The sequence below is a fragment of the Protomyctophum parallelum genome, assembly GCF_964188405.1.
Source record: "Protomyctophum parallelum genome assembly, chromosome: 23".
NCBI classification, from domain to species: domain Eukaryota; kingdom Metazoa; phylum Chordata; class Actinopteri; order Myctophiformes; family Myctophidae; genus Protomyctophum; species Protomyctophum parallelum.
This window is the reverse complement of record NC_139715.1, coordinates 34,957,329-34,981,375: the sequence shown is the minus strand read 5'-3', so window position 1 is coordinate 34,981,375 and position 24,047 is coordinate 34,957,329. Positions and strand designations below refer to the sequence as shown.

The 24,047-nt window shown below is 46.7% G+C and overlaps 1 protein-coding gene across 1 annotated transcript; it reads left to right on the top strand.

Moving 5' to 3' along the window:
- Window positions 1-735: 735 nt before the first annotated feature.
- LOC310854043 (zinc finger protein GLI2-like) lies at window positions 736-19,404 on the top strand (the record flags this gene model as incomplete). Its single annotated transcript, XM_083758521.1, has 7 exons — window positions 736-858; window positions 4,493-4,642; window positions 7,927-8,091; window positions 10,386-10,670; window positions 15,173-15,563; window positions 17,219-17,936; window positions 18,045-19,404. The coding sequence occupies 7 exons, from the start codon at window positions 736-738 to the stop codon at window positions 19,402-19,404; spliced, it is 3,192 nt and encodes a 1,063-aa protein (XP_083614647.1).
- Window positions 19,405-24,047: the final 4,643 nt, after the last annotated feature.

Below are 24,047 nucleotides of genomic sequence, written 5' to 3'. Positions count from 1 at the left end.
AGAATATTTTGTAAAAGTAAATTTTCTTCCGTAATATGATTAAAAAAGTGAAACTTTCATATACTCTCAATTCATTGTGCATAAAGTGTAGTATTTAAAACCTTTTGGTTTTTGTTTTAATCTTCATGATTAATGGCGTACAGCTCATGAAAAGCAATGAATAGGACCATGTGTGACCATGTGTGAATAGGACCATGTGTGACCATGTGTGAATAGGACCATGTGTGACCATGTGTGAATAGGACATGTGTGACCATGTGTGACCATGTGTGAATAGGACCATGTGTGCATGTATAACTTGACCCGTGACCTCTCCTAGGACCATGTGTGCATGTATAACTTGACCCCGTGACCTCTCCTAGGACCATGTGTGCATGTATAACTTGACCCCGTGACCTCTCCTAGGACCATGCGTGCATGTATAACTTGACCTCTGACCTCTCCTAGGACCATGCGTGCATGTATAACTTGACCCCGTGACCTCTCCTAGGACCATGTGTGCATGTATAACTTGACCCCATGACCTCTGACCTCTCCTAGGACCATGTGTGCATGTATAACTTGACCCCGTGACCTCTCCTAGGACCATGTGTGCATGTATAACTTGACCTCTGACCTCTCCTAGGACCATGCGTGCATGTATAACTTGACCTCTGACCTCTCCTAGGACCATGCGTGCATGTATAACTTGACCCCGTGACCTCTGACCTCTCCTAGGACCATGCGTGCAGCCTGATGGACCTGAAAGAGGACCTGGACAGAGACGAGTGCAAACAGGAACCTGAGGCCGTTTACGAGACCAACTGTCACTGGGAGGGCTGCTGCCGCGAGCACGACACGCAGGAGCAGCTGGTGCACGTAAGACCTGCACTCTGTGTGTGTGTGTGTGTGTGTGTGTACGGTCAATTCACAATGTAGGCATTTAAGCAGACACTCTTAAACCATTCTGACCTGAGATCAGATTCTATATAATGTTCTTCTACATCCTGACGGTTTTCTGAAAAAGCCTATGTTTCTATGTCAGTCGTTCTCAGTCGATTTTTCCAAATATAACAGACCTACATGCTCGTATGAGCTTGTAGATCTGCTATTTTTCAACAGCTAAAGCATAACATAATGCTAACACCTACATGTGTGTAGGCACAGTGCACTGAAGTTTTTTTATTCCCCCCCCCCCCCCCCCCCCGCGCCCCAGCGTGCACAGACCTTTAGAGGGGCAGGGGCTCAAGTGAGAAAAAAAGGGCACCTTGTGCAGCGCGTGGAACCGTCCGGTTGCCTTAACCCATTCTGACCTGAGATCAGATTCACACAAGGTTTCCACCAGACACACACTGGTCTGATTAACCCGTTTCTGACCTGAGATCAGATTCACACGAGGTTTCCACCGGACACACACTGGTCTGATTAACCCATTCTGACCTGAGATCAGATTCTAAAAATGTCAGTCGCTCTTCGATTTTTTCAAAAATAGCAGACCTACAAGCTCGTATGAGCTTGTAGGTCTGCTATTTTTCAACAGCTAAAGCATAACATAATGCTAACACCTACATGTGTGTAGGCACAGTGCACTGAAGTCATTTCTAAAAAATGTCAGTCGTTCTTCTATCTTTCAATAGCTAAAGCATAACATGATGCTGACACCAAAATGGGTGCCCGGTCAGAATGGATTAATAGTGTGACATTTGTAGATGTTGGTGCCTAAATAATACATTAGAAGCCTATTTTTTCATCAAGAATTGATCAATGTCACCATATGGTCCACATACTGTACACAGTGGTACAGTGTACACTGTACAGAAAAAAACAAAAAACAACCTGAATTTATTTTGTTATTTTTCCCCAAAAGGGCAGGAGTTGCTGTAGCACCCCCTGGTGTCTATCTGTGCACGCCACACGCCCCCACCACCCCCCTCCTCTCAGCTCCGAGGGCCCCTCTACCCCCTCCTCCCCCCCCCCCTCGCTCCCTCTACCCCCCCCCCCCCCCCCCCCCCCAGGAGAAACTTCTAAAGTCAGCCGCTGCACAGAAAACAGTCACCAGCGTCTTAGTGCCAATGTGGAGCTTTCCATCACACACACACACACACACACACACACACACACACACACACACACACACACACACACACACACACACACACACACACACACACACACACACACACACACACACCACACACACACACACACACAGCCTGCTAGAATGAGTCTAAGGCATTCCATGTTTCCACTGAAGCAGAGAGAGAGAGAGAGAGAGAGAGAGAGAGAGAGACAGAGGGGTTGGGAGTACAGGGGTCAGGGGTCGGGGGATTAGCCATCAGAGAGGGGCTCTGTGCGTGCGTGTGTGTGTGTGCGTGAGTGTGTGCGTGCACGCGTGCACACGTGCGTGGGGCTGGGGTCTGAACCTTCCACTTTCCGTCTGAAAATAAATGAGAAACGGCGACTCACCTCAGGGGGGGGTGGGGGGGGGGGGCTGATAGCGCCCCGCGTGTTCGAGTCCCGGTCATGTGACCACCTTCGCTGCTCCGTCTCCCTCTCCTCTCCCTCTTTCCTGTCAATCTCCAATAAATCTATCAATAGAGGCAGAAAAAGCAAAAAAAAAAAAAATCACACTACTGAATCCATGCTAAAATCACACTACTGAATCCATGCTAAAATCACACTACTGAATCCATGCTAAAATCACACTACTGAATCCATGCTAAAATCACACTACTGAATCCATGCTAAAATCACACTACTGAATCCATGCTAAAATCACACTACTGAATCCATGCTAAAATCACACTACTGAATCCATGCTAAAATCACGCTAAAATCACTACTGAATCCATGACAAGCCCTCTGAATGATACTAAATTAGTCTGTTCACATTGGAGTGTAATCGAGTGCATTCTGTTGACTTTAACAAAGTGAACGCTGTCGGCACAAGGCTGGCATTTGGGAGCATTTTCTGCGTCAAAGGCAGAAAGTCCAGTTATTGAAGAGTGTGTGATAAAGCCGTGGCCAGGTGTAATTACCATGTGATAAAGCCGTGGCCAGGTGTAATTACCATGAGCTAAAATAACAGGCTTAGTGACACAGGAGTCTCTCTGCCTTCTGCCATGGTGGCTGTTATCACTGGACGCGCCTCGTGCCAAGGGTGGGTGGGTGTGCGTGCGTGCGTGCGTGCGTGCGTGCGTGCTTGTGTGTGTGTGTGCGCGTGCTCGCACACGTGTGCAACTGCCTGCTTGCACACACCATTATGTTCCTTAGAGATGCGAGGTTAAAATAAATGCCTTATACGTTGATACCTTTAAGAGAGTTTAAGGTTAAAATAAATGCCTTACGTTGATACCTTTAAGAGAGTTTAAGGTGAGAAAAGACAGAGTTCTGAGGGAAACGTCTGAAAATGTTTAAATACTCGTAGTAAAGTAAAAAGTACAGTACTTGAGTAAATGTACTTAGCTTTAAGCATTATGTTATACTTTAGCTATTGAAAAATAGCAGATCTACAAGCTCATCTACGAGCTTGTATAGGTCTGCTATTTTTGAAAAGAAATCGTGAAAATGTGGCGCGTTTTTAACTCAAATCTTTGAATATATATTCTTTTAGAAGGCAAACGTTTTTAACTCAAACCGCTGGCGTCCCACACACACACACACACACACACACACACACACACACACACACACACACACACACACACACACACACACACACACACACACACACACACCACACACACACACACACACACACACTGCACACGCTGTGTGTACATGTGGCATGTGATTGTACAGTGTATATGCACGCACCCACCCACCCTCCCACACACACACACACAGACACACACAGTATATGCAAACTCTCCACCATGTCCATGTAGACCACAAACACACAGCTCTCACCATGCGACACATTGAGCTTGTAGATCTGCAATTTCTGCTATTTTTTTAAATTTGAATCCTGAAAAGTAACAGTTTTGGATGAAGGTTTACAGCAGCAGCACCTGTACTGTACTGTGCTGTGCTGTACTGTACTGTACTGTACTGTACTGTACTGTACTGTACAGTGCTGTGCTGTGCTGTACAGTGCTGTGCTGTGCTGTGCTGTGCTGTACTGTGCTGTGCTGTACTGTACTGTACTGTACTGTACTGTACTGTACTGTACTGTACTGTACTGTACTGTACTGTACTGTGAGCCCAATCATTCAGTTCTCTGTGCGCGTGCGTGCCTGCCTGCCTGCGTGCGTGCGTGCGTGAATATATGCCACATATGCGTGCACGTGCATTCACAGTAACCATCAACTCCCCGAGACAGACAGTATGTGATTTTACGCGTATACGCGACGTGCACACTGCCCTGCGCACCATCCACAACACATGAATAACTGTTGCACCGTGCGTGTGTTTGTGTGTGTGTGTGTGTGTGTGTGTGTGTGTGTGTGTATGTGTGCATGTGCGTGTGTGTGTGTGTGTGTGTGTGTGTGTGCATGTGCGTGTGTGTCCACAGCACATCAACAACGACCACATCCACGGGGAGAAGAAGGAGTTTGTGTGTCGTTGGGACGAAGTGTTCTCGGGAACAGAAACCTTCAAGGCTCAGTACATGTTGGTGGTCCACATGAGACGACACACCGGGGAGAAACCTCACAAATGTACCGTGAGTACCACCGCACACACACACACACACACACACGCGCACACACACACACACACACACACACACACACACACACACACACACACACACACACACACACACACACACACACACACACACACACACACACACACACACACACACACACACGCACACGCACACAAACACACACACACGGGAGAAAAACTGCACAACTGCAGTAGGTAGGTTTGCGTACTGTTTGCGTATGTAATAAATAGCCATAAGTCTGAGATGCACACACACACACACACACACACACACACACACACACACACACACACACACAGTGCCGAGACACAGGGGAACACAAGTGCACCCTGGGTAACGGATCGCCACAGAGTGGGGGGGGGGGGGGGGGGGGGGGGGTAAAAGCTCTCTCTAAAACGGTTAGAGGAATACAGCGAGGCCGGTGGCATGGCCACATAGCTACTGTACAAGCTATGAGCTTGTACAGTAGGTCTGCTATCTTTGGGAAAAACAACATGAAAATGTGTGCACATTTTTCACAGCGAACATGCAGACATGCACACATGCACACATGCACACATGCAGACGTCGGTCGACCACACAAATAAACACACACACACAGACCACACACGCACGCATGCACGCACACACACACACAAACAAAAATACCACCAGGACCACTTCCTGGTCCTACTGTACCTTCATATTTCACCGCTTCAGGGCGGTACCCCCATTTGGTGTTTTAACTTCCCGTTGAGATTGCGCTAGTCGATGAGCTCCGTGTGAATCCATTTCAGCACAAAGCGAGAAGTGGTTAAGCGGTTGGGGTGCAGAGGGGTGTTTTAAGGTGTTTTAAGGTGTTTTAAGGCGTGCGTCTTTGGGATAACGTAACGTGAGCTTCTGTGTTGACCCGGGATCGACCGTCTGGTCTCGGTAATGAGAAAATAATGGCCTTTTTTTTTTTTTTTTTTTTTTTAAAGAGTTGCTATCCAGAGGAGACTGCTATTTAAAATGTCTAAAACACACATTCAGAAAGACAGAGAAGGGAGAGTTTGCTTAACCCATTTAGGCCTGACATCAAAATAAAATAAAATGTTTCCTAAATCCTGACAGTTTTCTGAAATACCTCATGTTTTCTGTATCAGTGATGCTCAATATTTAATGTCAAGGACCCCCAGAAATTATATGGAATTGGCCGCCGACCCCCATCTGAAAACATGTTGTTCCAGGGACCCCCCCCCCCTCCACCCAGAAGCAAAGATTTGAGCTCTGAAAGAATATATATTCAAAGATTATGAATAATGTAATGACTTTATAGCCTGGGTTAGGAACGGTCTCTATATTGTAATATACTGACTGCAGGGATTAGAGGTCACTGGTAGGCTATAGCAAAACTTAACCTGTTTTAACATTATGTTACACTTTAGCTATTGAAAAATAGCAGATCTACAACCTCCTAGCGTCTGTCTGTCTGAGCTGTCTCTGTCTGTCTGAGAATATGGGAGTTGTGCCAGTTTGGCCCACAGATATGAGAAATACTTCTAAAGGATTATTTTACGATCCTGTGATTACTGAGAGAGAGAGAGAGAGAGAGAGAGAGAGAGAGAGAGAGAGAGAGAGAGAGAGAGAGAGAGAGAGAGAGAGACAGAGACACAGAGAGAGAGAGAGAGAAACAGAGAGACAGAGAGAGAGAGAGAGAGAGAGAGAGAGAGAGAGAGAGAGACAGAGAGAGAGAGAGAGAGAGAGAGAGACAGAGACAGAGAGAGAGACAGAGACAGAGACAGAGACAGAGACAGAGACAGAGACAGAGAGAGAGAGGGAGAGACAGAGAGAGGGAGGTGGATTATGTGATTACATCATACAGTCAGAAGTGGATCAGATGTGACTCCTGTTTGGTAAATAGTTGAATGTTATGCTTTCATAATGAGACGTTTTACTGCATCAAAGCATTCCTGTCAGATGTGCTCAGTCATTACATCACAGCATCTCTGATGTTTATTGCATATCTCAGTAATAGATTATATACTGTAACGTTACTCAAAGGCTTCTCCAGTGGAACGTTAAGAGAAAAGAGCTATATTTATTTTATCTTGGAATTTGATTGTTGCTTAAAAAAAAAGTACTCTAAACAAATCTAGACAAAACTAAACTTCACTAAATTAGTGGTTTGCAAACCGTTTAGCTCGGGAGCCAAACCAGTGAAAATATAGCAGATCTACAAGCTAACAACGCCATGCTTCACGCCGCATTGAGGGGTTGTAGATCGGCTATTTTCACTACGTAAAACATTTGTTTTCTAATTTATTGAACTTCTTTGATTATTTTTTTCCTGAAATCACTGATAAGAATTCACTGAATTTGTTTAAAATGTTGCTTTTTTCGGGAAAGTTTCTTTCTTTTTTTATGTTTTCAAATGATAACAATAATAATAATATAATAATAACGATAATGATTGAAAACCAAATGTATCTATATTGTATTTTGAAGGGTGTTCTAAGGCCTCTCACTGTGTTCTTGTATCTTGTAGTTTGAAGGCTGTTCTAAGGCCTCTCACTGTGTTCTTGTATCTTGTAGTCTGAAGGCTGTTCTAAGGCCTCTCACTGTGTTCTTGTATCTTGTAGTTTGAAGGCTGTTCTAAGGCCTCTCACTGTGTTCTTGTATCTTGTAGTTTGAAGGCTGTTCTAAGGCCTCTCACTGTGTTCTTGTATCTTGTAGTTTGAAGGCTGTTCTAAGGCCTCTCACTGTGTTCTTGTATCTTGTAGTTTGAAGGCTGTTCTAAGGCCTCTCGCTGTGTTCTTGTATCTTGTAGTTTGAAGGCTGTTCTAAGGCCTCTCACTGTGTTCTTGTATCTTGTAGTTTGAAGGCTGTTCTAAGGCCTCTCGCTGTGTTCTTGTATCTTGTAGTTTGAAGGGTGTTCTAAGGCCTCTCGCTGTGTTCTTGTATCTTGTAGTTTGAAGGCTGTTCTAAGGCCTCTCACTGTGTTCTTATATCTTGTAGTTTGAAGGCTGTTCTAAGGCCTCTCACTGTGTTCTTGTATCTTGTAGTTTGAAGGCTGTTCTAAGGTGTTCTTATATCTTGTAGTTTGAAGGCTGTTCTAAGGTGTTCTTGTATCTTGTAGTCTGAAGGCTGTTCTAAGGCCTCTCACTGTGTTCTTGTATCTTGTAGTTTGAAGGCTGTTCTAAGGTGTTCTTATATCTTGTAGTTTGAAGGCTGTTCTAAGGCCTCTCACTGTGTTCTTGTATCTTGTAGTTTGAAGGCTGTTCTAAGGCCTCTCACTGTGTTCTTGTATCTTGTAGTTTGAAGGCTGTTCTAAGGCCTACTCTCGCCTGGAGAACCTGAAGACTCACCTCCGCTCTCACACGGGGGAGAAGCCGTACGTCTGCGAACACGAGGGATGCAACAAGGCCTTCTCCAACGCCTCGGACCGCGCCAAGCACCAGAACCGCACACACTCCAACGAGGTACAGTGTACATACACACACACACGTGCACGCACGCACGCACGCATGCAAGCAAATGTAAAATACATCCACATGAACACAATATATCACACACACATAACATACATACACATCCAGCCACACGCAAGTGCATGAACACGCGCGCATGCGCACGCACACACGCACACGCACACACACAGAGCAGTGTGTGCGCCTGCTGCAGACTTCAGACAGACTGTCTTATAGAGTTGCATTAGACATTCCCTTCAGTGTCTCTACTGTTTGTGGGACTAAACCCTCTAGGCTAGTGGTGAACGGCTGTAAACAGGTTTCCAGATCTATTCTACACCAAAATATCTTTAGACAAAAAAACTGCCGATTGACAACAAGCTTACAATGTTACATGTTACATGTTACAATGTTACAATGTTACAATGTTACAATGCGTCCTTCTGACACGGGGGGCGCGTTATAGATTCCTCTATTCTGTGTGTGTGTGTGTGTGTGTGTGTGTGTGTGTGTGTGTGTGTGTTCGCATGTGTTTGTGTGAATGTGTGTGTCAAAAGTTTTAAATAGTCGTGATATTATGGATTTGATGTCATATATAGCCCAGCCTAGCTGTGTGTCTGTCTCTATTTGGACGTGTGTGTGTGTGTGTGTGTGTGTGTGTGTGTGTGAGACCTCATATGTGTGTGTGTGTGTGTTGTGTTCATGTGTCCGTGCACACACGTGCGTCCCCCTTGGCCCCTCCCCTCTGCGTAGCGCTCATTTTGTGAGTAAATAATGAGGTGTGGAACTAATGAGCACGACGGCCCACAATGCATTAGGCCGCATCAGTGGCGAGGGGGGGGGGGGGGTGTAGGACCACCTGCAGGTCTGTGAATAGAAGATGAAACCTGGAAGAGTTTCACTACACTGACCATCCATCACTCACACACACACACACACACACACACACACACACACACACACACACACGTACATATTGTACATTATCCCCGTTGATCCATTCCGGTTGATCCGTTCCGGACTTTAATAAAACCATGAAAAGACAATAAATCTGACACACCTCTGTGCGCACGCACGCACGCACACACACACGCACACACACACGCACAGGCACACACACACACACGCACAGCAGACTCCACCTGCAATGGGTCTAGCTAGCATAAACAGTCATGAATCACCTACATGGTGACGTGTCTGGATAGCATACTGTAACTGTAGCTACACATGAATTATTTATATGTCACTAATTGCGTTTCCACTGAAACAAGTATAGCACATAATCTGAAGCGGTACGCGCTCTAATTCACCGACACATCATTTAAATGGCGGAAAAACTACAAGCGCGTTTCACTTAATAATAAAACGTTGGCGGTTTTTGTTTTGCCACGATAAGGACGTAACATATTTCCACAGTAATGTCATTAATTCCATGTGTATTCCTGTGCTGTGTGTGTGTGTGTGTGTGTGTGTGTGTGTGTGCGCGCGTGTGTGTGTGCGTGCGTGTGTGTGTGGCCCGTAGCACTTGCCCTAGCCTAGCCCTTTAGATAGCACTTTATGTAGACTCAGATAGTAGACTTAGGTTAGCATTGTTATTTTAGACAGACTTAGAGCTCGTTACGTAGACAGCACTAGAATTGCATTTTATGTAGTCATAGCACTTTATAGTATACACATGTATATTGTATAATATATAATATAGTATAGTATGTATAGTTGACATATAGATACTCCACTGTTACGTTCTTAGTTTATACATGATTCACGATAACTACTTTTGATTATGTGATGTATGACATGCTTTTGTTTTTGCTTAAATGTAAGTCTCTCTGGATCAAGAGCGTCTGATAAATGCCTACATTGTAAATGGGTGCCCGTTCAGAATGGGTTAAATGCCTACACTGTAAATTGTTAAATTGTGTGTGTGTTCCTGTGCTGTATTATTACTAGCCCTTACCCGTTGTGAGATATTTGCCCCCCCCTTGTGGCCGTAGGGGGTACTGCGCCCGGGTGCGTTTGTAATTTACTAATAAATTCATTAATAATCATTAATGTGTGAAATCGAAAAAAGGGCTTCGTTACGCCCTCCATATTCATATGGTCAATGCCTGTGTGGGAGTGATTGGTGCAGGCAATAAGGAGTTACGGCAGTGTTTCTGACAGACACACACACAGACATTGTTAGAATTATAGTATGATGATAGTATGATGATGATGATGATAGTATGATGATGATGATGATAGTATGATGATGATGATGATGATGATGATGATTATTAAAGTGTCGTTCCCCTCTGCGTCTCCAGAAGCCGTACGTGTGTAAGATCCCGGGGTGCACTAAGCGCTACACGGACCCCAGCTCGCTGCGTAAGCACGTGAAGACCGTGCACGGCCCCGACGCGCACATCACCAAGAGGCAGCGCACCGACCTGCCGCCGCCGCCTCGGCCGCCCCGCGAGAACGGAGAGAACGAGACCGCCGCCGCCATGAGGGACCGGCGGCTCAGGGACGACAAGATGTCGGAGCACGGCTCCCCCGGAGGCGCGGAGGACTACCTGCACGTCAAGTCCATCAAGACGGAGCACGCTGTGGTAAGACCAGGGGGGCAGTCAGACAGATATTTAACCAGGGGGGCAGTCAGACAGATGTTTAACCAGGGGGGCAGTCAGACAGATATTTAACCAGGGGGGCAGTCAGACAGATATTTAACCAGGGGGGCAGACAGACAGATATTTAACCAGGGGGGCAGTCAGACAGATATTTAACCAGGGGGGCAGTCAGACAGATATTTAACCAGGGGGGCAGTCAGACAGATATTTAACCAGGGGGGCAGTCAGACAGATATTTAACCAGGGGGGCAGACAGACAGATATTTAACCAGGGGGGCAGTCAGACAGATGTTTAACCAGGGGGGCAGTCAGACAGATATTTAACCAGGGGGGCAGTCAGACAGATATTTAACCAGGGGGGCAGTCAGACAGATATTTAACCAGGGGGGCAGTCAGACAGATATTTAACCAGGGGGGCAGTCAGACAGATATTTAACCAGGGGGGCAGTCAGACAGATATTTAACCAGGGGGGCAGTCAGACAGATATTTAACACATTTTTAGTCACCTGGGATGTTTTAGTGTTATTCTAGTTTTAGTCTAAATCTTATGACTAAATGTCATAAGATTTTAGTCGACTAAATCTACAGTTGATTTAGTCGACTAAAATGTATTTCGGCGGGCCTCGATGCCGTCGTATAATGACTGATTTTACACTTGCTGAAAATAGCCGATCTACAAGCTCACAACACGTCGCAGCGCGACACGTGTCCTGATGGGAAAATCATGCATGTGAATTCTCTCTATACTAACATCTGTCTTTCCCAACTAGTCCTAACTAACCTCTCCTCTGTGTTCCAACTAGTCCTAACTAACCTCTCCTCTGTGTTCCAACTAGTCCTAACTAACCTCTCCTCTGTGTTCCAGTCCTAACTAACCTCTCCTCTGTGTTCCAGTCCTAACTAACCTCTCCTCTGTGTTCCAACTAGTCCTAACTAACCTCTCCTCTGTGTTCCAACTAGTCCTAACTAACCTCTCCTCTGTGCTATAGAAGCCTCTCTCTGCTCATTCCTTGATCTCTTGTCTTTCTTTCCTGTGTTTCTAAAACCTTCCCTAAGGACAGACCTTGCTAAGGTGAGCCTCGCTTCACTTCATTACATCCTCTTTCATCAGCTTTGTTCCCCAAAATGACACATCCGGCATTTGACAGATCTGTCTCCCTCTATTAGATTATATATATATATATATATATATATATATATATATATATATATAGACATAGACATACTAACCGTCTGACAGGCATCAGCGCGGCAGGTAAAAACGGACCCGCGGCAGGTTAAAACTGACCCGTGGATCTGCGAGATATTTATATTATTATAATTTATTTCAGAGCTGAAATAGACATGTAATTATGAAATAAATGCTTAGGTGTAATGTTAGAGTCCACAGAAGACATGCAAATATGAAATAAATGCTTAAATGTGTAGCTAGGTGTAATGTTAGAGACCACAGAAGACATGTTGTAAATATGAAATAAATGCCTAAACATGTAGCTAGGTGTAATGTTACTATGTTAGAGACCACAGAAGACATGTAAATGTTAAATAAATGCTTAAACATGTAGCTAGGTGTAATGTTAGAATCCACAGAAGACATGTAAATATGAAATAAATACTTAAACATGTAGCTAGGTGTAATGTTAGAGACCACAGAAGACATGTAAATATGAAATAAATGCTTAAACATGTAGCTAGGTGTAATGTTAGAGACCACAGAAGACATGTAAATATGAAATAAATGCTTAAACATGTAGCTAGGTGTAATGTTAGAGACCACAGAAGACATGTAAATATGAAATAAAAGCTTAAACATGTAGCCTAAGGTGTAATGTTAGAGACCACAGAAGACATGTAAATATGAAATAAATGCTTAAACATGTAGCTATAGGTGTAATGTTAGAGACCACAGAAGACATGTAAATATGAAATAAATGCTTAAACATGTAGCTATAGGTGTAATGTTAGAGACAACAAAAATGAACCTTTCAAGCCTGTTTTCTCAACTCGCTGTTTCTCTACAAGACATTACTCTATAAGCCATATCTGAACGACCAATATGTCAATTTGAAGATAGGACACTTTTGTGAAATACCCGTTTCTGTATCAATATTATTTCATGTCAAGGACCCCAAAAATAATTGTATTTGGCCCCCGGCCCGCATCTGAAAATATGTTGTTCCAGGGACCCCCTCAGAAGCAAAGAGCTGAGTTAAAAAACGTTCGCAGCACTTTTTCTCGATTTCTCAAAAATATAAAAAATATTCAAAAATTCAACAGCTAAAGCATAACATAATGCTTAAAACAATCACAGTGCTTGTGGTCACTCAGAAGGCCTCTATATTATTTCCTCATCATGTCCAGTGCCTGTTGTTTGTACATTCCCAAACATTCGCTGCATGACTTTGACTTCATGCATTTAGTAATCCAGCTCTTCATCTCCTCTTCATCAACTGCATGTGTGGAACGACCTTAACCCATTCTGACCGGAGATCAGATTCATACGAGGTTTCCACTGGACACACACTGGTCTGATTAACCCATTCTGACCTGAGATCAGATTCTAAAAATGTCACAGTCGTTCTTCGATTTTTCAAAAATAGCAGACCTACAAGCTCGTAGCTTTAGAGTCCACAGAATAGATGTAAATATGAATAAATGCTTGCTATGAGCTTGTAGATCTGCTATTTTTCAATAGCTAAAGCATAACATAATGCTAACACCAAAACGGGTTCCCGTTCAGAATGGGTTCTGTCAACATGTCTTCTATAAATCCTGACAGTTTTCTGAAAAACCCTCATGTTTCTACATATATCAGTGGTTCTCACAGGGTAAAACCCTCATGTTTCTACATATATCAGTGGTTCTCACAGGGTAAAACCCTCATGTTTCTACATATATCAGTGGTTCTCACAGGGTAAAACCCTCATGTTTCTACATATATCAGTGGTTCTCACAGGGTAAAACCCTCATGTTTCTACATATATCAGTGGTTCTCACAGGGTAAAACCCTCATGTTTCTACATATATCAGTGGTTCTCACAGGGTTAAACCCTCATGTTTCTACATATATATCAGTGGTTCTCAAACGGCCGTTCTCCGTCATCACCGTGTGAAGGATTCTCCTGGATACGTCTTGTCATGTAAAGCTGTTGTTTTAATATCACACCTCCACGCTTCCCATTCACACCAGAGAGCACATCTGTTCTCGTCCCCGTCCCCCCCCTACCCCTCCCCCTTGTGGAGTTTGGTTTATCACAGAGCCTGTATCTCACGTCGTGTCTGTCTGCGAGCCAGACCGCCATAAAAGCCTTCCTTCGCCGGATTAATATTCAGACATGAGGGGGGGGGGGGGGGTGGGGTGGTTGTTTTTTCGGCGCCACGAGTAACCGCTGCCAACTCTCACGCTGTGATCAAGACAGCTTTTTAGCGCAGAATAAATTAGCATCCTCAGGGAAACCAGAGGGGGGGGGGGGGGGTTTCTGGGAGGGGCCAATTCAGAAGGGGGACGGCGGACCACCTTAATTGGCGGTTTGTGTGGTTATCGGTTGACAAGGCACGATGATGTCATCAAGACACGATGATGTCATCAAGGCACGATGATGTCATCAAGGCACGATGATGTCACAGACAGAAGGTTGTTTTTAGTTTAGTCGTTATGTCTTTGGAGTGAAACTTTCATTTAGTTTTAGTCACATTTTAGTCACCTGGAATGTTTTAGTAGATTTACTCGACTAAATATCACAAGATTTTAGTCGACTAAATCTACAGTAGATTTAGTCCCCCCATCCTGTGATGTCATCGTAAAAAATTATCTGCTGGAGAAAATGTACTGTTTTCCGAGTGTAAATACTCATGATGCTTCTACCTCTCTCTCTCTCTCTCTCCTGCCCCCCTCCCTCTCTCCCCCCCTCTCTCCCCCCTCTCCCCCTCTCCCTCCCCCCTCTCCCCCTCTCCCTCCCTCTCCCCCTCTCTCTCTCCTCTCTCTCCCCTCCCCCTCTCTCCCCCCTCTCTCTCTCTCTCTCGCTCTCCTCTCTCTCCCCTCCCCCCTCTCCCCCTCTCTCTCCCCCTCTATCTCCCCCCCTCTCTCTCCCCCCTCCCTCTCTCTCCTCTCTCTCCCCTCCCCCCTCTCCCCCTCTGTCCCCCCTCTCTCTCTCTCTCTCTCTCTCTCGCTCTCCTCTCTCTCCCCTCCCCCCCTCTCTCCCCCATCTCCCCCCCTCTCTCTCCCCCTCCCTCTCTCTCCTCTCTCTCCCCTCCCCCCTCTCTCTCTCTCTCTCCTCCCCCTCTCTCTCTCTCCCCCCTCCCCCTCTCTCTCCCCCCTCCCCCTCTCTCTCTCTCTCTCCTCCCCCTCTCTCTATCTCCCCCCCTCTCTCTCCCCCCTCTCCCCCTCCCCCTCCCCCTCTCTCTCCCCCCCTCCCTCTCTCTCTCCCCCCTCTCTCTCCCCCCTCCCCCTCTCCCCCCTCTCCCCCCTCTCTCTCCCCCCCAGGTGTATCAGTCCAGCCCTGGTGGCCAGTCGTCATGCAGTAGCGAGCCGTCGCCACTTGGCAGCGCCACCTACCATGACAGTGGAGTAGAGACAGCGGGCTACAGCGGGGGGAGCCTGGGCGACCTCAGCGGCCTGGACGACCCCCTGGGCGGGGACCCCCTGGGCGGGGGCTCCCCGGGGGTAGGGGTGGTGGGTCTCCACCTCCGCAAGCAGCCGGGCTCCGCCGGCGTCGTCCACTGCCTGGAGAGGCTGAAGACGGAGAGGCTGCGGTCGGTCAGGGACTCGTGCATGTGGGCCGGGGGAAACCCCCCCCTCCTGACCCACGGACCCTCCAAGCTGCCCCCCCCGCTGACCCACGGACCCTCCAAGCTGCCGCCCATCCTAACCGGCGGTGAGTACCGGTCCGGTCACTTGACCGTCAAGACCACGTTTAGGCTTTTTGGTTCTGAGTAGAGATGTGATATATAGCTAGATAGATAAACACAACACCAGATATATAGCTAGATAGCTATAAACACAACACCAGATATATAGCTAGATAGCTATATACACATCACCAGATATATAGCTAGATAGCTATCAACACAACACCAGATATATAGCTATAAACACAACACCAGATATATAGCTAGATAGCTATCAACACAACACCAGATATATAGCTAGATAGCTATAAACACAACATGAGATATATAGCTAGATAGCTATCAACACAACACCAGATATATAGCTAGATAGCTATCAACACAACACCAGATATATAGCTAGATAGCTATAAACACAACAACAGATATATAGCTAGATAGCTATCAACACAACACCAGATATATAGCTAGATAGCTATAAACACAACACCAGATATATAGCTAGATAGCTATCAACACAACACCAGATATATAGCTAGATAGCTATAAACACAACAACAGATATATAGCTAGATAGCTATCAACACAACACCAGATATATAGCTAGATAGCTATAAACACAACACCAGATATATAGCTAGATAGCTATCAACACAACACCAGATATATAGCTAGATAGCTATCAACACAACACCAGATATATAGCTAGATAGCTATCAACACAACACCAGATATATAGCTAGATAGCTATAAACCAGGGGGGCAGTCAGACAGATATTTTGTGAAGCCACTAAGGAAATCGGGATTTCCTGAAAGTTCATATAATGGCCTGTTGTGGCGCTGTCATTGGGCCCAAAAAAACCCATAGCCACATAGAAGTCCATGTATTTGGGCCCAACTTCACCTAGACTGTATTACCTTAATAAACATGAATACTTTCTGCTTCCAGTCACTAGTTTAAAGTCTCATTTCTAATGTCATAATATCCTTTTTGGAAAATTATGGTCCCATTAATTAAAAAAATGACCATAAAGTCGCGCATGTTCTGAGGGGCGTGGCTACCGTTACAGTCTATGATCGGGATTCCCCTCCCACTCGAGTCAAAATAAAAACCAACGGAGAAGAAGGGGGGAAGTCCCGCCTCGTTGTCTGGGCCAGCCAATGGGCCAGCTGGGCCAAAACGGATCTAGAAAGATGGCGATGTACAATTCAAGGACTGACAGGCTTCATTTTACGTTCATGTTAGACCCGGGGAACGCTTTGTCCATATTTTTTACAGTCTATGCTATAAACACAACACCAGATATATAGCTAGATAGCTATAAACACAACACCAGATAGCTATAAAGACTATTCCTGGTCAGTGGACTTCAAAATAAGATGTCTTTGTCTTTATCATTCTCTCGTATGGGTATCGGCTAACACAGAAAGGAAAAAGGGATTCTGGACATCCAGTTCTGAGTGTATTTATTCCTGCCATGCAAAGCAGCAGCAGTGTGGGCGGCGGTGGGTCAGCGGTAGAGTGGCCGGCTGGGGATCGGTGAGGTTCCCGGTTCGATCCCCGTGGCCTCCGCCAGAGTTAGTGTCCTCGACGCTAACGCCTAGCAACGGCCGCTTCAAAAAAATAGATTTTAACAATAAAAAATTAACGTGTTAATTGGTGATTCTCTCTCTCTCTCAGGGTCTCTCCTGGACGGTCCAGAGGGGGGGGGTTGTCCTCGGTCCCTGCGCGGCCCCGCCCTGGGCGACCTGGCCCCGCCCACCACCACCCTGCTGGGCCTCACGGGGGCGCTGCTGACCTCGCGGCGCCGCGACTCCACCTCCAGCACGCTGAGCTCCGCCTACACGCTGAGCCGCCGCTCCTCGGGCATCTCGCCCTCCTGCTGCTCCTCCTCCTGTAGCCACGCCTCCTCCTCCTTTAGCCACGCCTCCAACAACGGCCGCCTCAACAACAACCTGAGCTCCGCCGGCTCCTTCTACGACCCCATCTCTGCCGACCTGTCGCGCCGTTCCAGCGACAGCTTCGGGGGAGGGGCCTTCAGCCTGACGCCCGCCCAGCACTACCGCCTCAGGGCCACGTACGCCGCGGCCACCGGGGGCGCCCCGCCCACGCCTCTGCCCGACACGGAGCGCGGCGTGAGCCTGAGGTCCCGCATGGCGCCGTACGAGGAGCGCTGCAGCGACTACGCCTCTCGCACCGTGCTGCCCCACGAGGTCCCCGCCATGTCGTGCGGTCGAGGCATCCCTCGCAGACGGGCCAGCGACCCCGTGCAGCGGCCCCGTCCCGTCGCTCTGGAGCCCCTCCTCCCCCTCCTCGCCGAGCAGCGGCCACGGATGCAGCGCTACAACAGCGCGGGAACGCTCGGCGGCGGGCATTTCCACGCCGCGGCGGCAGAGCGGCGGGTCTTCGGCCAGCAGGGCGGCGGCGGCGGCCATGACCTCCTCCCCCTCCTCCCCCTCCTCCACCACCACCACAACCGCTACGCCTACCCGCCGAGGCCTCCCAGCATCTCCGAGAACATCGCCATGGAGACCGAGGAGAGCGAGGAGGAGGAGGACCTGATGCTGCCCGATGACGTGGTGCAGTACCTCAGTGTCTCCACCAATCAGAACTTCTACCATCACAGGAGAACGGCCGAGGTGGAGGACCACGGCGGGATGCCGCTGTGTCCCGCCCAGGCTCCGGTCCCGGCCCAGCAGCGCCAGGACCATCAGAACCAGCAACAACAACAACAGCTGTGTCTGCAGGGTTCTTCCTCGCCCCGGGCCGGTAGGACCCACATGTCCGTCCCACCGTGGAACCAGGGGGGGGGGTCGCCCCCCGGAGGGGGTGCAGGGTCCAAAGTACCGCAGCAGGCGGTCAGAGGGAACCTGGCCGTCCTCCAGCAGAACCACAACGTTGGCGTTTCGTCGGACGGCGGCGGCGATCTCGATTCCGACCGACGACAACAACAACTCGCCTCGTCGGACTTCTCGAGTCCCGCGACGAGGACGCTGCCGTGTCCGGCCGATCCCAGAGGGAGCTGTGTGCCGCGGTACCAGCAGCAGACCGGCGCCGCCAACGGACCGACCAGGACCCGGTACCGGTTCCACCGAGGCGACGAACACCCTTACGACGCCGACGGCAACGCTACTACGGGAGTTAACGGGAACGTCTGCAAACAGGAACAGGAGCCCACGGACGTGATGCGTTACGGCGGTGCGGGGGGTCAGCCCGTTCAGGTCAAACTGGAGGAACGCGATGGATCGTACATGGATAATAACGGGCCTCCGGGAGGACTTCTCCAGCCGAGGCCCCCGGCCGAGCCACGGACGTGGGGTACCGGACACCCCTCGGACCCGCCACACGCTCTGCCAAAGACCTCCTCCACCAACAACAACATCGACAACCACGACGACGCCTTGTACTTCACGGGGCAGATCCAGCTCTACCGACCCAACGGAACCCTCCTGGAGCACGGGGAGGTTCCGCCCATGATGGACGGTTCTGACGACGACGAGACCGTGGACTCTGCGAGCACCGCGGCGGCGGAGCGGCATCATCATCATCATCATCATCATCTTCATCATCAGACCCAGATAGACTTTGACCTCATGCTGGACGACGGAGAAGACCACTCCAGCCTGCTGTCGGGAACGCTGAGTCCCGGACTCCTCCTCCCGCGGAGCCGGGCCTCCTCCTCCTCCCGGAGCTCCTCCTCCTCTCGCCTCACCACGCCCAGGAACTCTGTCACGCTGCCCCCGCCGCCGCCCCCCTCCTCCTCGGTCCCATCCTCCGGGGGGACGGGGAACATGGCCATCGGGGACATGAGCTCCCTGCTGAGCGCCCTGGCCGAGGAGAGCAAGTTCCTCAGCATGATGTCGTAGTGGTCGCCGTAGCCGCGCCGCTAGCCGCGCCGCTAGCCGCACCGCTAGCCACACCGCTAGCCGCACCGCTAGCCGCGCCACTAGAGGCGCCGCTAGTCGCGCTGCTAGTCGCGCCGCTAGCCGCTAGCCGCGCCTCTAGCCGCGCCTCTAGCCGCGCCTCTAGCCGCGCCGCTAGCCGCGCCGCGGGCGGCACAGACCGCGCCCACGAGACGGACACTCGTTTGAATCGCCGTCGAATTTTTGCAGACAATTGGATTTTGACGCCTAACGACAAACACTTGACACTCGGAATGAAATCGTTGAAAAAGTACAAAATGTGGGCAAAACAGACACGGACGTTGAAGCACTGTATATGTCGATGTGACTCCTGTACAGTCTCTCCTTTCGTTTTTAAGTATATTTAAAATGGCAAGTTTTTTCTAATCTTTTTTGAAAAAGCCATATTATTATTATTATGTTTTGCCTTTAGGTACTAGTGGATACAATATTACACGACAGCACAATTGTTTTTTTGTTTTGTTTGTATAGGACTGTATATACAGTAAAATAAAGAAGAACGAAATTCAGTTTACCAAGTGCCTGACTCCGCCCCCCCGCGTATGCGCGACAAGCTACGACACGACGACATGTGACACGACATGACGTGACGCAACCAGGTCCCCGTTTGATATATCTACATGTTTTGGAATGTACCGTCATCATCATCATCATCATCATCATCATCATCATCGTCGTCATCATCGCCTAGTTGTTTAGAGATTCTACACGGTACGCAGCTTGTTATAATTTAGCTATTGAAAAATAGCAGATCTACAAAGCTCATAGCGCGGCACCGAGTGCCGCGCTATGAGCTTGTAGGTCTGCTATTTTTGAGAAAAATCGTGAAAATGTGCCACACATTTGGAATATTATATATTCTTTCACTGCAGCAAACGTTTTTAACTCAAATGTTTGCTTCTGGGAGGGGAAGGGGGGGGGGGGGGGTTTCTGCAGCCAAATACAGATCATTCTGGGGGTCCTTGTTGACATGAAAAAGGTTGACATAGAAACACTGGGTTTATCAGAAAGAAGTCAGGATTTAGAAAACCTCTCTTTAAAATGTTGACGTGGGGCCTAAATGGGTTAAGCAAAGCATACTGGAGCGGCTCGTTTAAATGAAATGGGGAAGAGTGAGAGATTCAACGGATAGCCCTTATTTCGATTCTTATCTTATCATCTTCATCATATCATCCTTATATAAGTACAGCTCGCTGCAGGGTCCTCAGTGAGGCGCTAGGGGGCGCTAGGGGGCCGTTCACAGCTAGGAGACAGCTGTCTCCTGTGTGTCTCCTGTGTGTCTCCTCTGTGTCTCCTGTGTGTCTTGGTGTCAGGCGACAGACAGGTGGCGCTGCAGACACTCTCGGTTGCGACTGGAATTGATTGACATCGCAACAATGACAAGACGAGTCATTTTGTACTGTACATGCTAAGTACATGTACATAAATCTATTTGTACTGTACATGCTAAGTACATGTACATGCATTTATTTGTACTGTACATGCTAAGTACATGTACATATATTTCTTTGTACTGTACATGCTAAGCCAGTGTTGTGCTGGACATAATGATGTAAATATTATTTGTACATTTCTTTTATGTAATACACAATATCGACGGTTGCTTTACATAAATGCTGCTTTGTGTCATTTGTATGGAGTGGTTTGAGATGTGTGGGTGTTATATTATAGTACAGTATAGTACAGTATATTATAGTATAGTACCGATGGAGTGGTTTGAGATGTGTGGGTGTTATATTATAGTACAGTATAGTACAGTATATTATAGTATAGTACAGATGGAGTGGTTTGAGATGTGTGGGTGTTATATTATAGTACAGTATAGTACAGTACATTATAGTATAGTACCGATGGAGTGGTTTGAGATGTGTGGGTGTTATATTATAGTACAGTATAGTACAGTATATTATAGTATAGTATAGTACCGATGGAGTGGTTTGAGATGTGTGGGTGTTATATTATAGTACAGTATAGTACAGTATATTATAGTATAGTATAGTACCGATGGAGTGGTTTGAGATGTGTGGGTGTTATATTATAGTACAGTATAGTACAGTATATTATAGTATAGTATAGTACCGATGGAGTGGTTTGAGATGTGTGGGTGTTATATTATAGTACAGTATAGTACAGTACATTATAGTATAGTACCGATGGAGTGGTTTGAGATGTGTGGGTGTTATATTATAGTACAGTATAGTACAGTATATTATAGTATAGTACCGATGGAGTGGTTTGAGATGTGTGGGCGTTATATTATAGTACAGTATAGTACAGTATATTATAGTATAGTACCGATGGAGTGGTTTGAGATGTGTGGGTGTTATATTATAGTACAGTATAGTACAGTATATTATAGTATAGTACCGATGGAGTGGTTTGAGATGAGTGGGTGTTATATTATAGTACAGTATAGTACAGTATATTATAGTATAGTACCGATGGAGTGGTTTGAGATGTGTGGGTGTTAGCCTTAACCCATTCTGACCGGGCACCCATTTTGGTGTTGGCATCATGTTATGCTTTAGCTATTGAAAAATAGCAGATCTACAAGCTCATATCGCGCCACCGAGTGGCGCGATACGAGCTTGTAGGTCTGCTATTTTTGAAAAATCGAAGACACTTTTAGAATCTGATCTCAGGTCAGAATGGGTTAATAATGAAACTGTCAGGATGTAATAGACATTTTTAGAATCTGATCTCAGGTCAGAATGGGTTAAAGCACTGGTTCCCAAAGTGGGGTCCGGGAACCCCCAGGGGTCCTTGAGGGAGTCTCAGGGTGTCCCCCCAGCTAAATGATAGCTTGGAACCAAATGGACCCTTGTGGGTCTGTAACTCTGATAGTGACGTACAAATATATATATCGGCCGATCACCGATACAATATATCGGAGGTCTAAAATTCACCGATCCACAAATACGATAAAAAAAGCTAAAAGCTGCGCAGTTTACACGATCCAAAATAAAGTGTCACTCTCTCAGTTCTGCACCGCTGTACTGGAGAAGTATATCACATCACATCTCACACACACACACACACACACACACACACACACACACACACAAACACACACACACACACACACACACACACACACACACACACACACACACCCCTACACTACACCACAGACACACACACACACACACACACAACACCACAGACACACATACACACACACACACACCCCTACACTACACCACAGACACACACAGAGAGAGAGAGAGCTTAGTCTCCTCAATGGTTTTACTAACCTTAATATGTCTTTAAAAAAAGCAAAACTATAATCCACATGGTTAGTGTGTCCAGACCATAGAGTATATATGAATAGAGAAGACACCCGAGTTCTCCTCCCGTCCACTTGCATTAAGTTGCTCAAAAGCGCATGAGGCGATTTCACTCCTCCTTCCTGGTAGGAACAGAGTGCATTCTGGGATGGATTTGCCTCAAACACATGAACGCGCTGCCATTGACTGTCATTGTGACGTTTGTGCTGCGTTCACGTATGAAACATTCGTTCACGTGTTCATGGCCCCAAACACATGAACGTGCTTCAATGATAGTCAACGGACCAGCTCAGGTCAGAATGGGCTAGAGTAGACTAGAGTAGCCCCGCGTTCAGGTCAGCGATATATGACCGCAAGGCGAGGGTTGCCAGTGGAAAAAAAGTGGGGGGAAAAAATGAAATTATAAAAAAATGAATATTCAAAAATATCGGTATCGGAATCGGCCGATTAATTATTAAAATATCGGATATATCGGCCCCCAAATAATTGTATCGAAGCGTCTCTACTTATTTCACTGACGAAAACTAAATGGAAACTAAATTAAATTAAGACTAAATATGATATACTGACTATTTCGTCGACAAATAAAAACTAGACTAAAATGTTAGGAAGGGACTAGTGGACAAGAGATCCAGTATAAGTCATTTTACACTTGGTTGCATGCTGAAAATAGCAGATCTTGTAGATCTGCTATTTTTAGCAAGTGAAAAATAAAACAGTCATCATCAAGGCCCGCCAAAACACATTTTGTTCGACTAAATCAACTGTAGATGTAGTCGACTAAAATCTTATATTTAGTCGACTAAAACTAGACTAACATACTAAAACATTCCAGGTGACTAAATGAAAACTAAGCCTCGATGACTAAAACTGAGACTAAATATACTGATAATTTCGTCAACAAATAAAAACTAGACTAAAATGTTAGGAAGGGGACTAGTGGTCAAGAGATCCACTATAAGTCATTTTACACTTGGTTGCATGCTGAAGATAGCAGATCTACATGAGCTTGTAGATCTGCTATTTTCAGCAAGTGTAAAAACAGTCATTACGACGGCATCAAGGCCCGCCTAAACACATGTTGTTCGACTAAATCAACTGTAGATTTAGTTGACTGAAATCTTATGATATTTAGTCGACTAAAACTAGATTAACACTAAAACATTCCAGGGACTAAATGAAAACTATATTCAAGAGACAAAAAATTGCTGCCAAAAGCAACAGTGGCTCCAGGTTACTTTAATTCACCAGAATATAAATATGTACTCTAATAATAAAGTAACTTTACTTTACTTAAGT